The 17,436-nt window shown below is 56.2% G+C and overlaps 8 protein-coding genes across 8 annotated transcripts; 3 read left to right on the forward strand and 5 right to left on the reverse strand.

The window, feature by feature from the left end:
- Positions 1-289: 289 nt before the first annotated feature.
- GLRG_07464 (uncharacterized protein) lies at positions 290-1,915 on the reverse strand (the record flags this gene model as incomplete). The annotated part of the gene is made up of 2 exons (XM_008098149.1): positions 290-1,219; positions 1,277-1,915. 2 exons carry the CDS (start codon positions 1,913-1,915, stop codon positions 290-292), a joined length of 1,569 nt encoding a protein of 522 aa, XP_008096340.1.
- Positions 1,916-3,154: 1,239 nt separating this feature from the next.
- GLRG_07465 (uncharacterized protein) lies at positions 3,155-4,402 on the forward strand (the record flags this gene model as incomplete). The annotated part of the gene is made up of 1 exon (XM_008098150.1): positions 3,155-4,402. The coding sequence occupies one exon, from the start codon at positions 3,155-3,157 to the stop codon at positions 4,400-4,402; it is 1,248 nt and encodes a 415-aa protein (XP_008096341.1).
- A 335-nt stretch (positions 4,403-4,737) lies between these two features.
- On the forward strand, positions 4,738-5,739 carry GLRG_07466 (DUF218 domain-containing protein; the record flags this gene model as incomplete). The annotated part of the gene is made up of 2 exons (XM_008098151.1): positions 4,738-4,931; positions 5,106-5,739. 2 exons carry the CDS (start codon positions 4,738-4,740, stop codon positions 5,737-5,739), a joined length of 828 nt encoding a protein of 275 aa, XP_008096342.1.
- Positions 5,740-5,844: 105 nt separating this feature from the next.
- GLRG_07467 (uncharacterized protein) lies at positions 5,845-7,062 on the reverse strand (the record flags this gene model as incomplete). Its single annotated transcript, XM_008098152.1, has 2 exons — positions 5,845-6,338; positions 6,450-7,062. 2 exons carry the CDS (start codon positions 7,060-7,062, stop codon positions 5,845-5,847), a joined length of 1,107 nt encoding a protein of 368 aa, XP_008096343.1.
- A 796-nt stretch (positions 7,063-7,858) lies between these two features.
- Positions 7,859-9,300, reverse strand: GLRG_07468 (uncharacterized protein; the record flags this gene model as incomplete). The annotated part of the gene is made up of 2 exons (XM_008098153.1): positions 7,859-8,647; positions 8,779-9,300. 2 exons carry the CDS (start codon positions 9,298-9,300, stop codon positions 7,859-7,861), a joined length of 1,311 nt encoding a protein of 436 aa, XP_008096344.1.
- Positions 9,301-11,136: 1,836 nt separating this feature from the next.
- GLRG_07469 (uncharacterized protein) lies at positions 11,137-11,664 on the reverse strand (the record flags this gene model as incomplete). The annotated part of the gene is made up of 2 exons (XM_008098154.1): positions 11,137-11,267; positions 11,328-11,664. 2 exons carry the CDS (start codon positions 11,662-11,664, stop codon positions 11,137-11,139), a joined length of 468 nt encoding a protein of 155 aa, XP_008096345.1.
- A 1,502-nt stretch (positions 11,665-13,166) lies between these two features.
- On the forward strand, positions 13,167-14,409 carry GLRG_07470 (fatty acid desaturase; the record flags this gene model as incomplete). Its single annotated transcript, XM_008098155.1, has 2 exons — positions 13,167-13,361; positions 13,462-14,409. 2 exons carry the CDS (start codon positions 13,167-13,169, stop codon positions 14,407-14,409), a joined length of 1,143 nt encoding a protein of 380 aa, XP_008096346.1.
- A 948-nt stretch (positions 14,410-15,357) lies between these two features.
- GLRG_07471 (MSP domain-containing protein) lies at positions 15,358-16,542 on the reverse strand (the record flags this gene model as incomplete). The annotated part of the gene is made up of 7 exons (XM_008098156.1): positions 15,358-15,762; positions 15,815-15,922; positions 16,006-16,121; positions 16,172-16,230; positions 16,285-16,307; positions 16,370-16,440; positions 16,503-16,542. The coding sequence occupies 7 exons, from the start codon at positions 16,540-16,542 to the stop codon at positions 15,358-15,360; spliced, it is 822 nt and encodes a 273-aa protein (XP_008096347.1).
- Positions 16,543-17,436: the final 894 nt, after the last annotated feature.

Raw genomic sequence — 17,436 nt, forward strand, 5'->3', positions numbered from 1 at the left:
CCCGTAGACTTCATGCGCAAGAAACCCCTATCCTTCGTAGTCGCAGACTGAAGTCGGCCCGCCCCTCGACTACGCGTATTATACAAACTGCTCGTGTTGCTGCATGACGCCCGCCAACCCAAATAATTCAACGCCCTATCCATAGCAGGCGTATATCCCCTTTAACGCCAATTTCCTCTGTCCAAGTACGATGCCTTCTCAAAGGCCTCTTTTTTTTTCGTCGTCAACTTAACGCTTCTCGTTACTAACGCCTTCATATGTGTGACAATGCTTCGCCCGGAGCATCTTTTCATGACTCCTCGGGCAAAGTCCGGCTAAGCCCGGCACCAGCCCACCACTCATCGGGAATGTCTTCCCGCCGTGCGAGGTTTCGAACAATCATCTGCATTCCATGCAAAGCATTGTCGTTGGATGTGTGGTTGTGGCTTGAGGGGGTATCGTCGTCGTCGTCACCGTTGGTATCACCCTGACCACCCGTACCTCCTGCCTCTTCGCTCGAGTCCCGTACAATGTGGCCCAGCAGCTCTGGGAGCGGGGTGGGGTCGCGAGTGGCAATCCGATAATGTCGAAGGAGCTCAAGTCGTCGGCGAGTTCGCATTTCTTCGTCGTCTTGCGCATTACGGGCAGCGGGAGCTCTGTCTGCACGCCTGTGCGATGAATCGTCTCGCATGTACGACAGTCGGCTCGGATCGTTCGCGTCCAGATCAGCAACGAAGCGACGGTGTCTTGAAGGATAGTTCATGGTCCAGTGATCCGGCCAGCCCCGGGCCATGCGCAAGTCTTCCCGGCCTTCGTCGTCCGAATTATCGAGGCCAGATTCACAGGGCTGCTCAAGAGCTTCTTCCGCCATCTCAGGCCCCGTGAGAGAAGTGCGCGATGATGCTGCGGCACTCTGTGATTGCGATGTAGAGGCCGATGCGGAAGCCGACGCCGATGCAAATGACGATCCAGCGCTCGGTGGCTGCGGGTCAGGCGTCAAAGTAGTTAGCAGCGTGTCCCACACGCCATCTTCGTCGGGGCTGATGCTTCGGTCGCGGTCGCCGAGGCCGTCGGTCAAGGACGACTCATTCGATTGTCCAGAAGGGCGTATCCGACGGATGCGCTGATGCAAGGTCGGGGGTAGTGTTCGTGCCTCCACACGCGGTCGTCCCCCAGAAAACCTGGCGGAAACCGAGTGCTCGGGGCTGCGGTCGAAACGGGCCGCAACTGGCGGGGCGGGCTACTTTGCACGTCAGTTCTGCAGGTCTATTTGGGCGAACAGGTAATAAGAGCCTACCATCGACATGCGATCAATCTGCGCACGACGGAGCCGTCGACCAGATGGAATGTAAGGATAGAGAGCAATACCGTCTACCTGAGGCCTTTCCGGTTCCTGCCAGCTGGGTTGCTCTTCACCAACCGCAGGAGTGGCGTTGGTCCGGGAGGGCTGAGGCGAGTGCTCCAAGGCCCAGCGTTCTCCCAAGAGGGAGATCAACCGAGCCTGGCTAGCTTCAGGTCCTCTTTCCCCAGCCCGACTCCTCATCTCACGCAGTGCATCACGCAGTTCGGTGCTCTCGGGAGTAGGAGCACCCCGATCCGGTTCTGCAGGCGGCATCGTCCGTGGGGGGGCGGCATGGTAAGCCTCAGGCGGCGGCAGATGGCCAGACTCAATCCACGGGTAGCGAGCGCGCGGGACGGGTTCAGGTCCGGGAGTGGGGAAGTTATCGCGGAGCAATGCGGCGCGACGTCGGAAGGGGCGGGAATCCAGGTTGCGGCGTGCGCGGCGAATAGAGGAGCGCGCATGGCGTGCGGAGTCAGACTTGTCGCCGATCTGAGGAGGAATGTCCGACTCGACGGGGGCGACGAACAGACTGCAGATAGGCGAATGAGAGTTAGCAGGGGGTGCGAGGGTGAGGCGTAGCGAGGCCGCCGACATTAACAGCGGTTGCGACGCAGTTCGACATCTACGTAATTGAGACGGGCATCGAAGACGGCGCGCAATTCGTTTGCATGAAAAGGGACGGCGGCTTGTATTGAACGGACGGGGGCGAGACGGATAGGAATGAGGCATTGAGTGGCAGCGGTAGCGCAACTGGGCGGGCTGAGATTGAGCCAGCGGTTCGACCAGGCACAGCGCAAAGGCAGTTGCAGCGCAGACGGTGAAAGCGCAGGGAGTGAGAAGAAACTTACGGGAGTCCCATCTTGACAGGGTTGTCTCGCGCGCGTGATGAATGGATGAAGGTCGACTGGGAATATCGAATGGATCGCGAGGTGGGCTCGGTCGTCGTCGTGATAGGGACGGGGTCGCGATTCCGTGTTTCGCGATGGATTCGCGATTGCGCGAAGCCAATATAGCTCTTTCGTGGGGCGGGCGGGAAAAGAGGAAAGGATGGGGTCAGTGACGGGAACGGGGCACGGGGACTGGGCGTAGATTGTCTGTCAGTCAAGGACGAGGGAAAAACAACCAAGCAGATACGGGGAACGGGGTCAAGAAAAGGGAACAGGAGGGAAAATGGGAAAGGCGCCTGTCTTTGGGGAATAGCCGCTTTACTTCTTTTCTTTGAGTGGCTGGCCATACCCATCTTACCCCTTGTTGCTGGTCCCGGGCACCCTCCCCTGTGGCGCTGGCTTCGAGAAGCAAGTCATACGTGTATCTGGCCAATCGCGAGGGCTCTTCGGCGCATGGCAAAAAATGGAGAAGTTGGTTGGGGGAGCCTTTTCACGTGTGGCTGAAGCGGCACTCTGATGCAACTGCGCTCGCGTCCAGTCGCTGTTTCCGCGACACGCATGGCTAAGCGGACTACCGCAGGTAGGTAGGTACGTACCTTATCTGCCTTCCTCTCACCATGGACTCAACCTACCTGCCTACCTATACGTAGGTAGGTATCAACGGTTTAGGTTGGGTGGAAGGTCTGGAATGCGTACTATGGTAAAACCTATTCGCCAGCAGCTTCCAGCGCCGGACGCGACATTCGGGACCCTGAAAATCCAAGACCTGATCAATACCAGCGACTCCCAGTGACTCACTCCCACCATAGGGACCACTTTCTTAGGCATCTCCCATCCGTTGCCGGGCCACGGCTCCCAAGCCGAGGAACAGTACCCTATGCCTAACACCCCATCCGCAGCCGCACGCGTTGCACCAGACACCCCCAACCCCCCGGCAAACTTCAGCATGGCGATGAAGGGCATCAGTCTGGGCCTGCACCGCATATCCAGGGCCCTCGAGGGCGTTCCGCAGAAGTGGGATGCCATCCACGTCGCCGGAACTAACGGCAAGGGCACTACCTGCACATACCTGGCGGCCCTCTGCAGGTCCTTTGGCATATCCAACGGCCTCTTCACCTCGCCTTACCTGGTCGAGCCGCGTGACGCCATCAAAATCAACGGCGTGCCCGTCCAGCAAGACGTCTACAGCGACGTTCGACGCAAGATTCTTGACGACGAACAGACCCGGCTAGCACAAGATGCATCGCAGGAGGCCCTCACCATCTTCGAGGTAACCACCCTCATCGCCTTCGGCGTCTTTAGCCGCGCCGATGTGCAGATGGGTCTCGTCGAAGTTGGCCTTGGCGGGCGACTTGACTCGACGAACGCCCTCAGACGGAAAAGGGTTACCGTCATCACCAAGATCGGCCTTGACCACCAGGCATTCCTTGGCAACACACTGCCCGAAATCGCCAAGGAGAAGGCCGGCATCATGATGGCTGGTGTGCCGTGCGTTGTCGACGGCAGCAACCCGCCCGAGGTCCTCGAAGTCTTCCGGCAGCATGCCGTAAGCGTCTCAGCGCCGCTGCACCTCACTACATATCAGAATGGTCTCCTGGAGACTCTGTACCAGTCCGAGTTGATGCCGCACCAGGCCCAGAATATGGCATGTGCCATCACGGCCTTCCAAATTGCTTACCCGCACCTGAACCTCTCCGTGGAGAAGGCTCTGCCGATCTTGAAGGACGTCACACATCTCGGCAGACTCTCCTGGTTAGAGGTTGGCGAGAAGTACCCGTCACGAAAAGGGAAGCCTATTCTCATTGACGGTGCTCACAACCCACAGTCGGCAGAGACACTGTCCGCCTTCATCGAGCGACGTGTCCGGGATGCAGACAAGCCCGTCACTTGGGTGGTGTCGGTCTCCAAACAGGACGGAAAAGACGCTGGAGGCATGCTTCGCACTCTGCTAAGACCCGGCGATAGTATCACTTGCGTGCCCTTCTCCAAGCGAGAGACTATGCCCTGGGTTGAACCCTTGCCGCTCGACACATTGAGGGAGATGGCGTCCAACGCAGGCGCGAAGGATATATTCTTGGCCGAAGGGGGTCTCGAGGCGGCCACGCAATGGGCTGTCGACATCGCCGGAGATGGGCCCATTGTCCTGACTGGCAGTCTTTATCTCGTTGGCGACGCCTACAGGGTTTTATCATGAGACATCTCCAAACCAACGATTATCCAGGCAGAGCTCAGCGCTCCATCGTTCTGTGAGAGTTGCGACCCTCCAAATTGTTGCGACCATACCATATCAGTAGTTTCAAGCATGATACATGTAGTAAATTGGTTGCTCTCGCCACTCTTGATGGCTCATCAACTATTCGGGACACCTTCTACCTAGGATATGGATGGAGTACACCACCTCCTCACCGCCATAGCATCACATGATCCACAATAGCCCGTCTAATACGCAGCAGTCATCCGGGTTTCCAAGGGCACACTGCTACAAATTCATTCAAAAAGCCTTGATCGTGCCGTCAATAGAACTGCGCCATGACAGCCCCCACGCACCTCATAATCGTGTGCTGCCACGGCATCTGGATCGGCGGTCCCACAAACGGCCGCGCCGAGTCGGAGTGGCTCATCGCCGGCTTCCAAGCCGGCGAGACCCCAACGTTCATCGACCACATCAAGGCCGGCCTGGCGGCGCTACAGGACGACCCGGCTTCTGTGCTCGTGTTTTCGGGGTAAGTCCGAGCCTCTCCGGCAGGCTTGTGCTATTAAAGCTTTCCTGCTTGAAATCGCTCCTCTCATCTCACACTGGTTCATCACGTTGCCGTTCCACGTCGCTTCAGCAGGATTCCCAAATCATGTATGCTTTTAACAAGAAATAGTTCACACTGACAGCCCCCGCCACGCAGAGGACCAACACGTAAAGAGACGCGCCTTTCGGAGGCGGAAAGCTACGCCAATCTCGCCTCCGCCAACGCCTATTTTGGTATCTTCCCCTCCTCCCCGGACACCACCTTGTTCACGTCCCGCATCCATACGGACGCCCTGGCCCTGGACTCGTACCACAACGTCTTGCATTCCCTTCTGCTCTTCCGCCGCCTCCACGCCTCTTGGCCGCGGAACCTGACGATCGTCAGCCACGCCTTCAAGAAGCCGCGCATCGTCGACGGCCACTGCGCCGCCATCGGCTTCCCTCTCGAGAGGGTGCGCTTCGTCGGGATCGACCCGCCTTGTATGCAGGCTGCTAGTACTACTGCTGCTGCTGCTGCCAACGACGACGAAGACGACAAGAAAAACACTGGCGCAAGCGACGGAGACAAGGCGGGGGCCATCGCCGGCGTGCAGCGCGCCGTCGACGAGTGGGCGCAGGATCCGCATGGCATCGGGACGACCCTGGCCGGGAAGAGGAGGGCGAGGAACCCCTGGGGACTGGACGATAGGTTATTCGCGAGCGAAGAGGAGAGGGCGGGGAGCGGTGTTGTCACGAGGATCGTGGCTGGGCACGAGGCGTTGGTTGACGATGCGAAGAGGCCGTGGGCTTAGGATGTTTCTAGGAATGGACTACATATAACACGAGTAAACCCTCCAAACCCCTTCAGGATGTCGCAGTTGGTCCCCTCAACCATGACGCCTGTCACCAGCGACGTCTCAAATCCTCGCCCTCCTCTCCTCACCGCCGCGGCCACCATCCTTCTCGGCGACGGCGTCAACAAGGAACGTTAGCGAGTCCTCCACCATCATCTCGCTGAATGCGTGCCCGACGCCCCCGTACACGTTGTTGTTGATCGTGGTGCCCTCGTCGGCGTACCACGACCCCGCCGCGCCCGCGAAGAATTCGATGAACGGCTCCGACATCTTGTACGGCACCAGCTTGTCCTCGGCGCCGGAGCACACAAGGAACTTTTTGCCGCCGACACGCAGGCGGTTGAGCACGCCGCGGAGGCGCCGCCTCTCGTCCTCCGGAACGCTCTCCGCGGTCGCGGGGACGGCGCCGGTGCCGAAGAGCATGCCTTTGGGGTCGTGCCGGAGACACGACGCCACCAGGCCGGGCGGGAAGTCCCTGCTGCCGAGGAACGATGTGCCGTCGTCCTCGGCGGAGAAGGTCGTCAGGTTGGACTTCTTTGCGCGGTCTGATAGAAGTGCTTTGTCCGTCGAGCCTTGTCAGCTTTCGCCTCTCTCTCTCTCTCTCTCACACACACACACACATCAAACACATCTCATCGTCGGTCGATCGCGGGAAATGCAGCACTCACCCATGTAATCGGGACATCCGATGATGATGACCCCGGCCGACACCCTGTCCTCCCTAAACATCGTCTGCCACGCACTGTGCCCGCCCAGGCTCACGCCCATCACGAGGTGCTGGTCCATCTTCCACTCCTCGTCGGCGCCCCGCCGCGCGAGCTCCAGCTTCAAGTAGCCCTCGACGATGTCGATCAGCGCCGTCGTGTCGCCCGCCATTCCCGACACCATTGCCCACATGTCAAGTGCGTGCGTTGCGTTGCCCTCGCGCCACGAGTCGCTCGCCTTCGGGCTCACGGTCCTGGTGCCGTGGTTCTGCTGGTCAAAAGCCACGGCGATGAGCGCCCTGCTGCTACCACCACCCCCGGCACCGTTCCCGGCCGCGGACGACGACGACGATGTCTCTTCCCACCGCGCGATAACCCGGCTCGCGAAGTCTCCCATATCCTCCTTGGCGCGCAGGCGTGGGTGATGCAGCCACAGACACGAGACTGTCGACGCCCGGCGCTTGACGAGCTCCTCGAGGCCGTAGACGTCGCAGAGGAGGCCCGACATGGGGAGTGTTGTCTTAGAGACGTCTGGGGGCGGGGTGGATGTGCCCATTGGGTTGTTTGTCGACGCCATATTGAGTACGTGTTATACTCCCCAATTCTAGTATAATAGAATAACAAGGGTTGCGTGATCTGCCGTGATTCTATGATCTTAAATAGGAGTTACGCAGCTAGTGATGATGGTTAATAACCTTGGCTTGGGGAACGTGGTAGTGGGTGAGTGATAGCGGAGTATAAGTGAGTTGCGGGTCCAAAGTTGCCTAGAGCCCCAGAAAAGACAGAGCTGCGTCAGATTTCGAGTGCCGTCAATGTGGGTGCGAGCGGCGTTTATAACCGAGCAACTCAGAGACCGTCCGAAGTCCGAGATCGTCCTAAATGTGAAGAAGCTCAAAGCAACCTGGAGAGGCGCACTGGATTTTGAGCCGTTTCAAATAAGCTAGTTGAAGCATCACCCTAGCGGACTGGCTATGCAGAGAAACTTCAGCACGGGGAACGCAGAGAGAAATGGTTTCCAAGGTCATCGATTTAAAGGACGGGTTTCCTAGTGTGATATGGAAAATCCCAGACAGTGGCAGCTATCTCGATCTGCCTTCGTCAAAGTCCCTTGAGTACCTCCAGCAGAATTCGCAGTAAAGAGTCGCCATCCGAGCATGCAGACTTCCCTCCCAAACGCCATGTTTCTGTGCCTTTCCTACCCCCCTTCCGTGCCCGTAGCCCGTGTCATTAAGACCTATGTACGTTGATCAATCGGTTTTTAGTTGGCCTGCTTGAACAGAATACACTCATTAAATTTCACTGGGGCGCAGGGTGATCTTATCGCCCACGCCCTCGCGATGCAGATCTGCGACCGCTCCTGTATGAACTCAGCCTTAATCCATCTTCCAATGATTTGTCAGACCACCATCGTGGTCCTCGTTGCCCAGGTAGAGCTCAACCGCGTACAGGGACATTGTGGCCGCCACGTTCGTCCAGCGCCAGACATTGCCACCAGGATCACCTCCTCTCAGTGTCCAACCATCCGGTCCATCGTTGGTAGAGAAATGTTGTAAGAGCAGGCTGGTGTACATGGCGATGAGGATGGATGGCGAAAAGTAGGTGATCACTCCGATTAGCCAGTTGGCTGCGTCCGACTCCTCAAGGGACGGCTCATCCATAAGAGCCCTGGCTCCAGATTCGCGGACCGCAGGGATGATGCGGGTAGCGCAGTAAAAGACTAGGAGTCGGAAAGCAAGCGAGATGATGACGGACGGGGTGATGGTCTGAAAAGCGGCGTAGAGAAGACTGAGAGACGAGTGAACAGCGTGAGGAAGGGAACCGAGCATGTGAAGCAGGGTCGAGTACGACGCCATGATGATGGGTGGCAGAGGCGGGAAGTCAGGCTGAGACGACTGGTGTTGGTCCGCCTCGGTGGACTCGGAGGGTAGGTAGTCGGTGAAGATTTGGTAGACGCAAAGGACAACGTATGCGAAGAGAAGGGACGATTCGACAGGATTTCCTCGACCACTGCCTATTCCGTATGCGCAGAGGAAGAAGGCCGAAGTCATGGTGATGCCGATCAGAATCGCATCTGAGTTGTTAATGTAAGGGAAGTGAGCGACACGCCAGAGGAAGTAGACGGCACTCGCAAGCACGCTGCCGGAAATAACGAGCAGGATGATCTGTAATGTTGGTTAGCAAGTCTCTGGGACGAGTGCGTAGGAATAAACCTCGCGCAGCCCTGGCATCACCAAGTCGTTGGTGACAGCTCGGGTCTTACAAGGGTCAGGAGCAGGGAGGGGATTCGACGTACGATCCAAGTGTCACTTCGTCCTCTGTTGACCAGCCACTTTGTGATTTGTCCAGCGGCCTGGATGACAAGCAGAGTGCAGAAACCCTCGAGAAGCTGGAAGACAGGACTTGAGTACCTCAGAGTCTTATCCCAGCCACCCAAGGTAATGGTCTCGACAACACCGCCCTCGCCAAACATCCACTCGCCCCATGACGTCGACTTGGAGGACGTGAGACCTTGCAGCGTCCGCTCGACCCAGTTGGTAGCGCCGGCGTCGACGGCGAAGCGGCCGAGGGCCCAGATTAGCAGGCCCGGGATGACGACCCACTGCGAGAGACGAAGGATGACGGAGATGGCCCAGCGGACGCGCGATTCGGCGGGGGTGACGACGGCGATGGCCGAGTAGACAAAGTAGAAGACGCAAAGGGCGAGACTGTAGGCCAGGCCACTATCCCTGCCGCCGACATCGAAGGCTACGGGTATGGAAAGCACTATGCTCAGCAGGAAGATGGCACTGGCGACGATTCGGAGGAACCACCACATCGGCGCGACGACCTGGCTTGCTGGAGCCGCGCCGACAGAGGGGTTTGTTTCTGGCGATGACCGGCCACCTTGGACGGCGAGGCGGCTTGGTGGAGGTCGTTCGAAGAAAGCGACGAATGTTTGGGCGTGGAGTTATCGCAGTCCACGAGAGGGTCGGGCAGAGTTGGAGGTGGAGGGAGGAAGAACAGGCGAAAGCCGATGGTGAGCGAGAGGGCCGAGTGTTGAAGGTTGCTCCCAGGGCAAGGCAGATGGACTGATTTTCTCGGCCGAGAATGGCGGCCGAGGTTGTCGATGTCGAGGCGAATACGACGCAGAAGTTGTAGAAGAGATGGCTCTCGTGTAAGAATGCCAGGAACTGGCGAGGGTGAGAAGAAAGAGCGTAGGTACGGTCCAGGTCAGATCCAGGTGCGGCGGTCGGGAGAGCGAGGCCCAGGCGATTAAATTCAACTGGGAGGTTTTTGGGCGAGGTGGCAGGAAGCGGGCCCAGGGACTGGAGCTTAGGCTTATCGTTCGAGGCGGTTGCTCGCCTAGGTCTTATCTTCACGTGGCGCGGCTGCTAAAGGACAAAGATCCCCCAAGGGAGGAGATGCCTATGTGAGCACTGTTGTTTGGGCTTGTGAGCGGTGAAGCTGCAGCTCTCGGGCCAACGTGATGTCAAAGCTTCATCCCCCCCCGTTTCCTCTCTTGCTTTCTTTCTTTGGTCCTCACAGACAATGAGAACAAGCGACGAATCCTCGAGGTACTACTGCGCTGTACTGCCTTGATACATAGGGAACAAGTGACCGGGATCTGCGACACATAATAAGGCCATACCCGGGCTGCATGCAACTTACATGCAGATTCAGAACAGGCAGAAGGAATAAGGAAATTTGAAAACTGCAATTGAATTCGGTGGGCGAGGAGAATAGCTATGAGGTCGCGTGCCCCCATCGCAGTCTCCTCATGCCCGAATTCCAGGCTAGTTTACCAACAGATCGAGCTCGGGGATCCATCGATGGGATCTGGTCTTGTCAAATGGCGGCAACGCCTGGATGGAATCATTATAGCCCGCTATTGCAGCGTTGCAGTCTCTCAGGCGTCCCTGCAGGCTGCAGCTAAACTACGGCCTCCACTTCTCGCGGTGTTGGTGCAATTCTACTAGGTACGTACTCCATGGGCCCATCTGATATCATCCCTGCTTCTCCATTTAACGGGTTGGGCTCTCTCCAAGTTGTCTGCATGTGACAGCCAATCATGGGACCTCCCCATACATAGTCTCTGCTTCAACCTCACCTAACCCTCCTTGGACATGACGATTGAACAGCCACCGCAGGTCACCTGGACATCTTGAAACCCCTCTGCACGCCGCGTTCAAAAGTCGACGGCAAATGCGGGTGTTTTGATAATGGCGCCAAAGGTCTCTTTTGTGTGCGCAAAAGATCCTTAACTGGGAATGTTCCGGGCCAAAGTCTTTCCAAGATTGAGTATAGGGACCAGAAACTTGTTCGGGTCGGGCTACCTTCAATGCACTGAAGATGCTCTTCTGACGCCCACGATTTCCATCAGGAATAGCAGGAAAGCCAGAGCAGTCCGGAGTGTCGCCGGAACTTGCTCCGATTTCGCAGATCTCAAACCAGGTATCCTCCTAGACCCCTAAAGGAGCGAGTATTTGGATGCAGGGAGTAATCGCAAGAAGCATGATGTTTAATGGCGCATATCATTATCACTTCCAGTCACAATATACATAGGTAGTTGATTCGATGCATACGGATGCAACGTCGTCAACCATTACAAGCAGGCCAATGCCCGTCCAGATGGTCTTCTTCCCGGCAGCAGGTGACCTCGGCTGTGCGCCATCTAGCAGAGGCATGGCAGATGGATCGTCTGGTAGTTGCTGCAATTCCTGCCGGTGGGCATGTCGCTCCCCGTCTGGAGATACAGTTGCCAGTAGCTCGTGTTCTCCAACTCACAGGCCAGGAAGTTGAGCTCTGCTTATGGTCGTCAGCATATTTGCGCTATTGACATGACGCTATGGACGGGTCACATACGGCGCCCCCAGCTGCTGCCCTGCTTGGTCATAATGGTGTCCCCCTCAAGCCCCCACGCATCGACAGAGTCCTTGCTGAACAGGAGCGACTTGTACGACGTCGCATCGCTCTTGATACCCAGGTACAAACTCGAGTTGGCGCTCTGGATAGTCCCGGCGATATTGAAGTACTCTGCTGACGCCTCGGGGCCCAGGACAGGGATCGACGTGTCCTTGGGGTACGACTGGAGGTACAGGTGGTATATGGGGCTGCTCACGCTCCTGATCAGTTCGGGCTTGGCCAACGCGGTGCCTGCCAAAGAGGTCAGGAAGGCCGGGAGCAAGATGAGAACGCGCATGCTGAAACGTTGCGTTGAGGGTAAAGGCAAAGTACAGAAGCCAACCACAAAGTATCTAGGTACTGGAGCTCATGGGGAATCGCTCGTTGATATAGCACTTCCTGAACCACCTCTGACAGCGACAAAGTCTCCTTTTTGCGGCCCATAGCCTTCCGAAAGCTTCTTCTATATATTGTGGTTGCGGTAGAACAATATGGCGGGTAAATTCGCTGTCCAATCCGTTGCCACAACGTGACGACGCGCACATTAAAGTGCAATATGTCTCTAACGGCCCGCCCTCACATACCCGTCCTGGACGCAGCAAACCGGGATGAAGAAGTACGGAAGTCGGCACGAGGATGACGATATCCTACTAAACGCGGCCTTTCACAATGGCCAATACCCTCAGATCACGCGTGGGGAAAATCCAAAAGGCGTTGCACGTAAATGATTTACGATGTACCTGGCCGGACGCAAAACGAAATCACGCAAGGTACGGAAGAAAGGATGCATGGAGCCTAAAAAACCCGGAGACGCCATTGCCATCCCAATGCCCTCGCAAACCTCAGAGCTGCTCTAGCTCCGACACGCAATGTTCGAGTCCAGGGCCCGTCAGACTACGGCCTGCGTTGTCACCCTGTGACGACGAAAACGATGATTGGCACGCAGTAATACCCAAGAGAGCCTTTGCGATGTACATGTACATGTACATATATGCATACATATGTATGTATGTATATTATCATAGGACGAGCCGTGCTCCATCTTGCGTATGCCCTGCGCGTCGAGGTGTTAGGTAGGTCGCGCAAGCTCAGGTCGAGTGAGAAGCTTGATGCGAAGCATGCAACGCTGGATCGGGGGAGAGAGTGGGGGATCCTAGAACTTCCCCGATTCCTTCCCCCTCCCATTATTCCAAGAAATAAAAAACCAGCCCAGAAAGTTTTTGCACCAAAATCATCATCCCTGGCTACCTAGTTCACCTATCTCAGTGTGACCAGAAACGCAAATTACCCACTAATACCCGCTGCGCCACAGGCTGCGAACCTCTATAGTGTGAAAAGAAGGCACCTTTACACCGCTTTTAGTGTCAAAACCCCGTCGTCCTGGTGCCACCTCAACCCCCCGACCCCTAAACAGCCCGCAATCAGGAGATTTGCCATTCTCGAGGCATGATCTTCCTCCCGACAACACTCGATTCGTTTGCGCGTGCCGAAGTGGAAATACACAACAATCCTATCTGCAGAAAAGGCGCTCAGGTTCAAATCTCTCATTTCTTCTGTGGACACTCGTTTCCCGTTTGATTGTCGTCTTTGCATATAACAACGACCCAGAGCAGCTGAATGACCTTCGTTTGACCTTCGTCCCTTCGGTCCACTCTTAGTCAGGACAGATATATTTCCTCCTTTTATTGGGAACTAAAAGCGCCGTCTCTTTCTATCTGTCCCAAACGCGCGCCACAGGAACACGCGCACGAAGACAGTCACAGACGACTACTCCCTCCTCAAAAAGAGGAACCCGCAACAATGGCTTCATCCGCCGCCGCGACCGTGACGAAGCCGTCCAAGCGCAAGTCCGCCGCCGCCACGCCTTCCGCCGATGGCGTTGCTGCCGGTAAGCTGACGACCGATGCGCCGTCCGCCGAGAAGGACTTTTTCTGGACCTACACCGAGGAGCCGCACCGGACTCGCCGTCTGGCCATCATCAAGGCTCACCCCGAGGTACGTCTGCTCATAAACCCCTTTCCCGCAGCAGCTCCCCTCGAGGCCAATGGCTCGTCGCAGCATCCACAGACGACTAATAAACCCACCCCTCCGACAGGTCACAAAGCTCTGCGGTCCCGAGCCCCTAACGAAGTACGTTGTCGCCGGTGTCGTTGCGATGCAGATGTTCTGGGCCTGGTATCTTAGCGAGACGTCCTTCTTCTCTTGGAAGTTTTGGCTCGTCGCCTACGTCTTCGGCGCCACAGCCAACCAGAACCTCTTCCTCGCCATCCACGAAATCTCCCACAACCTCGCTTTCCGCTCCCCACTCGCCAATCGTCTCTTCGCCATCTTCGCCAATCTCCCCATCGCTATCCCGTACAGCGCCTCCTTCCGCCCCTACCACCTCACCCACCACAAGTCTCTCGGCGTTGACGGCCTCGACACCGACCTCCCCACCGCCATCGAGGTTGTCCTCTTCGATTCAATCCTTGGCAAGGCCTTCTTCTGCACCTTTCAGATCTTCTTCTACGCCATTCGCCCGACCCTCGTCTACAGCGTCGCCTTCACCTGGGTTCACTACATAAACATCGCCGTCCAGCTCGTCTTCGACTACGCCCTGTTCACCATCCTCGGCAGCAATGCCGTTCTCTACCTCCTCCTTTCCTCCTTCCTCGCCGGCTCCCTGCACCCGCTAGCTGGCCACTTCATCGCCGAGCACTACGTCTACGAGACCGTCCCCGCCGGCGCCCGAGACGCTGCTAACAATATTCCCGTCCCTGAGACCTTCTCCTATTACGGCCCCCTCAACTTCCTCACTTACAACGTCGGCCTGCACAACGAGCACCACGACTTCCCCGCCGTCCCCTGGACCCGGCTGCCCAAGCTGCACGAGGTTGCAAAGGAGTTCTACGAGGACCTGCCCCGTCACGAGAGCTGGACCTACGTCATCTGGCGCTTCATCCTCGACAAGAATGTCGGCATCACCTCTCGTGTCAAGAGAAAGCAGGGCGGGCGCATCGTCGGCGGTAGCACGAAGTGGACGCGCGAAGAAATCGAGGCCTGAAGTTGGCAAACGGTTTGGGTTTGGTTTGAATTTGAATGGGGGTTTCTTTTTTCTTTTTGGCACGATCAAAAGACCAAAAGAAAGTGGGAGGTTTGAGTGTCAAAGAAAACGAGTGGCATCTGCATGAAAAGTAATGCTGTTTTTATTATAGTTTTTTTTTCTCCCTCTCCAGTTTTCATGAACGGATGTTCTTGACGACATAGCCCTGTTGATATGGAACAAGTTAACATGGGAACTTTGTAATAATACTTCGGGGACGCGATAGGCAAGACCTTACATGGCGTGCCCTTGTCGAGAGGGGGGGTTCTCCGGATACCCGGCTGCCGCAAATTACGAACAAATATAGAATTGGAGTACTTGTTGGACATCAAGTTGCGTAAGGCTTGACACTGCTGCGTCGAGTGTCCAGAAACCTCCAATGTGATGTGTGTGACGGCGCAGGTAAAAAGTTCAGGTCTCGCTGTGCGCGCATCTCTTCTGCACCGAAAGAGATACCATAATGGAGCTTGCATCATCGAATGAATACGTGGTGGATGTGGAATTGGATGTTGGCTCATCCGGAATATGAATAAATATGAATCAGGCCAAGAAACATGCAACTCAGCACGGGCCTAGACCAAAATCAGAGAGATAGGGCAAAATTATGAGATCAGTTTCTGAAATCAACTACTTCGCGTCCAGGACGCCGGACCGTTACGACAAAGAGAATAGAATCCGTATGGTTACATGTGTGATTGCAACTCCATCCCATGTCAAATCGATGCTATTGTTGATGGATGCTCTCCATCCGCCATAAACATCACCATCAAAATACCCGCTCACTATGCTGTTCTCTGTTAGCATACAGAGTGATGGCAGCAATGCCGTACACCTGTGCCAGACAGCTTTCCTTCATAAATCCTCCGGTAGAAATCTCGTAGAAAGGGGAATTGTCAGGGAATTCCAAAATCAAAAGAAGAAGTAGGCAAGCAAGAAGCTGAGGAGACACAGGATGGCAACCATCTGCACTGAGACTCCGTCAACTCCCTGTCTTATCGCCGCGGCAGCTTCTTGAGTGCTGGGAAGCTTCTCGCTCTCTGTCTTGACACGTTGACGCAACCCGCTGTTGTCCTGCAGGCTGGCGATTTTGGCCTCGGCCTGGGAAAGTTTCTGCTTCAGCTCGTCGTAGGTGGCCTGGGCGGTGTTGGCGACAACGTGGCTCGCGGCGCTAACCGTTGACTGAGCCTTCTCGGAAACGCTATCGTCCTTTGCATCGGAAGTCGAGGGGCGTGCAGCCGAAGCACCGGGACTACCGGAACCATCGGCCTCTGGACCGGGGGATGAATAGACGTGCGAGACATCGGGAGTGTGGTCCTATAATTATTAGTATAGGTATGTACCATTGATCGGAGAAGACGAGACATACGCCGTTCACGACGGAGTGCCGGTTCGGGGTGGAGGCCAAACCGGAGGCACTGGACTGGTCCTCGGCGGTAAGCCAATTGACGCGGATCTTTCTCTCAATGACGGCAGACTTGTCTTAATATCGAGCTATTTACCGGGCTTGATTAGCCTATGCGTCACTATTTCGGACATTGCCATGGGGTATGCTCTCACAATGTTGGCAATACTCGCGAACTCCTTGTCCGCGGTGATGGGAACGGACTGGACGAGGAACTTGTCGCGGCACTTGGTGTCGAGAGGCGGCTCCTGCTTCATGGCCTGAAGGAGAACTTGTTGCGGTCAGTTGCATGTGACCACCTGGCAATTGCGAGCTGCATACCGGTAACCTCCACATCTTGTCCAGGCTCGACACGACCCGAGTTGGGGCGAACGCAGTACCTGAGATGCCGTCAGTCGCTTACGAGGAGGCGCACGGAATGCAGGGGATCGTACTGCTTCGGAGCGGTGGTTTTAACCTGGTCGCATGCCTGGTGAGCGGAGAGTGACGTGACGCCAGAGGAACTGGGAGGTGACGTACCTTGAAAGCGATAGGGGACTGGTTTGGGTTCTTGATTCGGAGAATCTGAGCTACTTCGACAGTGAAGGGCCCTAAAAGAGGAGAAAGTGTGAGCACGAGGCAGTAAAGGTGATCGCGCAAAGGGCAAACTCACGTCGGAAGCTCAGCTCGGCGGGCTCGATATCGACAGACATGGTGGAAGTTGTGGAGAGGGGGGGCTTAGGAGGGCGATACGAGATCTTAGGCTACAGGTAAAGAGACAAGACGATCTCGGCGCATTCAACGCAGGCCTCGGCCTAAGCAGAAGGGAAAAGAGATTTTGCGAGCGGAGTGTGAGGGGACAAAAGTGTCGAAGGACGGTTGCGCGCGGGGCGATATTAGAAAAGGCGCTGGTTTGTAAAATAGGTAAAGGCAAGGTCAGGGTTTCGAAAAGTGATCGAATGGAAGGAAGGACAGAAAGGAAGGAAGGCAGGGTTAAAGCAGGTGTTTTGCACGTAAAAGCCTACGACGTAATACGCACCACCGTAACCAACTGCAGCAAGACCCGGGCTGGACTCGATTGGAATAGGAGGATGGATGCGCACGCAGTCGGTCTCTGAGCAATCTTGCCTAGTAGTCCAGGCCAGGTTTCATTAAGGTGCACACTCTAGCCACTAGCGGACAGTCAATCGGAGCTGCGTGCTGGGGCCCTCCACTAGCAAAGTGCTCAAGGAACAGGGGGGTTAATCCGGCTCCGGGGGTGCGTTTGTCCACTAGGTTGGAATTTGAGGGACCACTTCCTCGTGGCCCCCGAGGTGGAAAAGTACTCTACACGAGATTACTGCCAGGGACTACACGGGTGAATGGCCGAATTAGGTAGGTACAACTGCTTCTCTGTGGACCACAGAGGTTTGGAAGAGCTGGACAACGGAGAGGCAGACTGCTAGAAGAATGCGAAAGGCTCAATAACAGAGCTGGAAAACCAAGTATACTTGTATTAGTCAGAAACGAGAGGCAAGGTACCTGGTATAGCAGGATGAGAGGCCCATTGTCCGTGTTGTCGGTCCCTCCCGCGCACTCCAGCCACTGTATGGAAATAACCCCTCTAT

This window comes from Colletotrichum graminicola, assembly GCF_000149035.1.
Source record: "Colletotrichum graminicola M1.001 genomic scaffold supercont1.31, whole genome shotgun sequence".
NCBI lineage: Eukaryota > Fungi > Ascomycota > Sordariomycetes > Glomerellales > Glomerellaceae > Colletotrichum > Colletotrichum graminicola.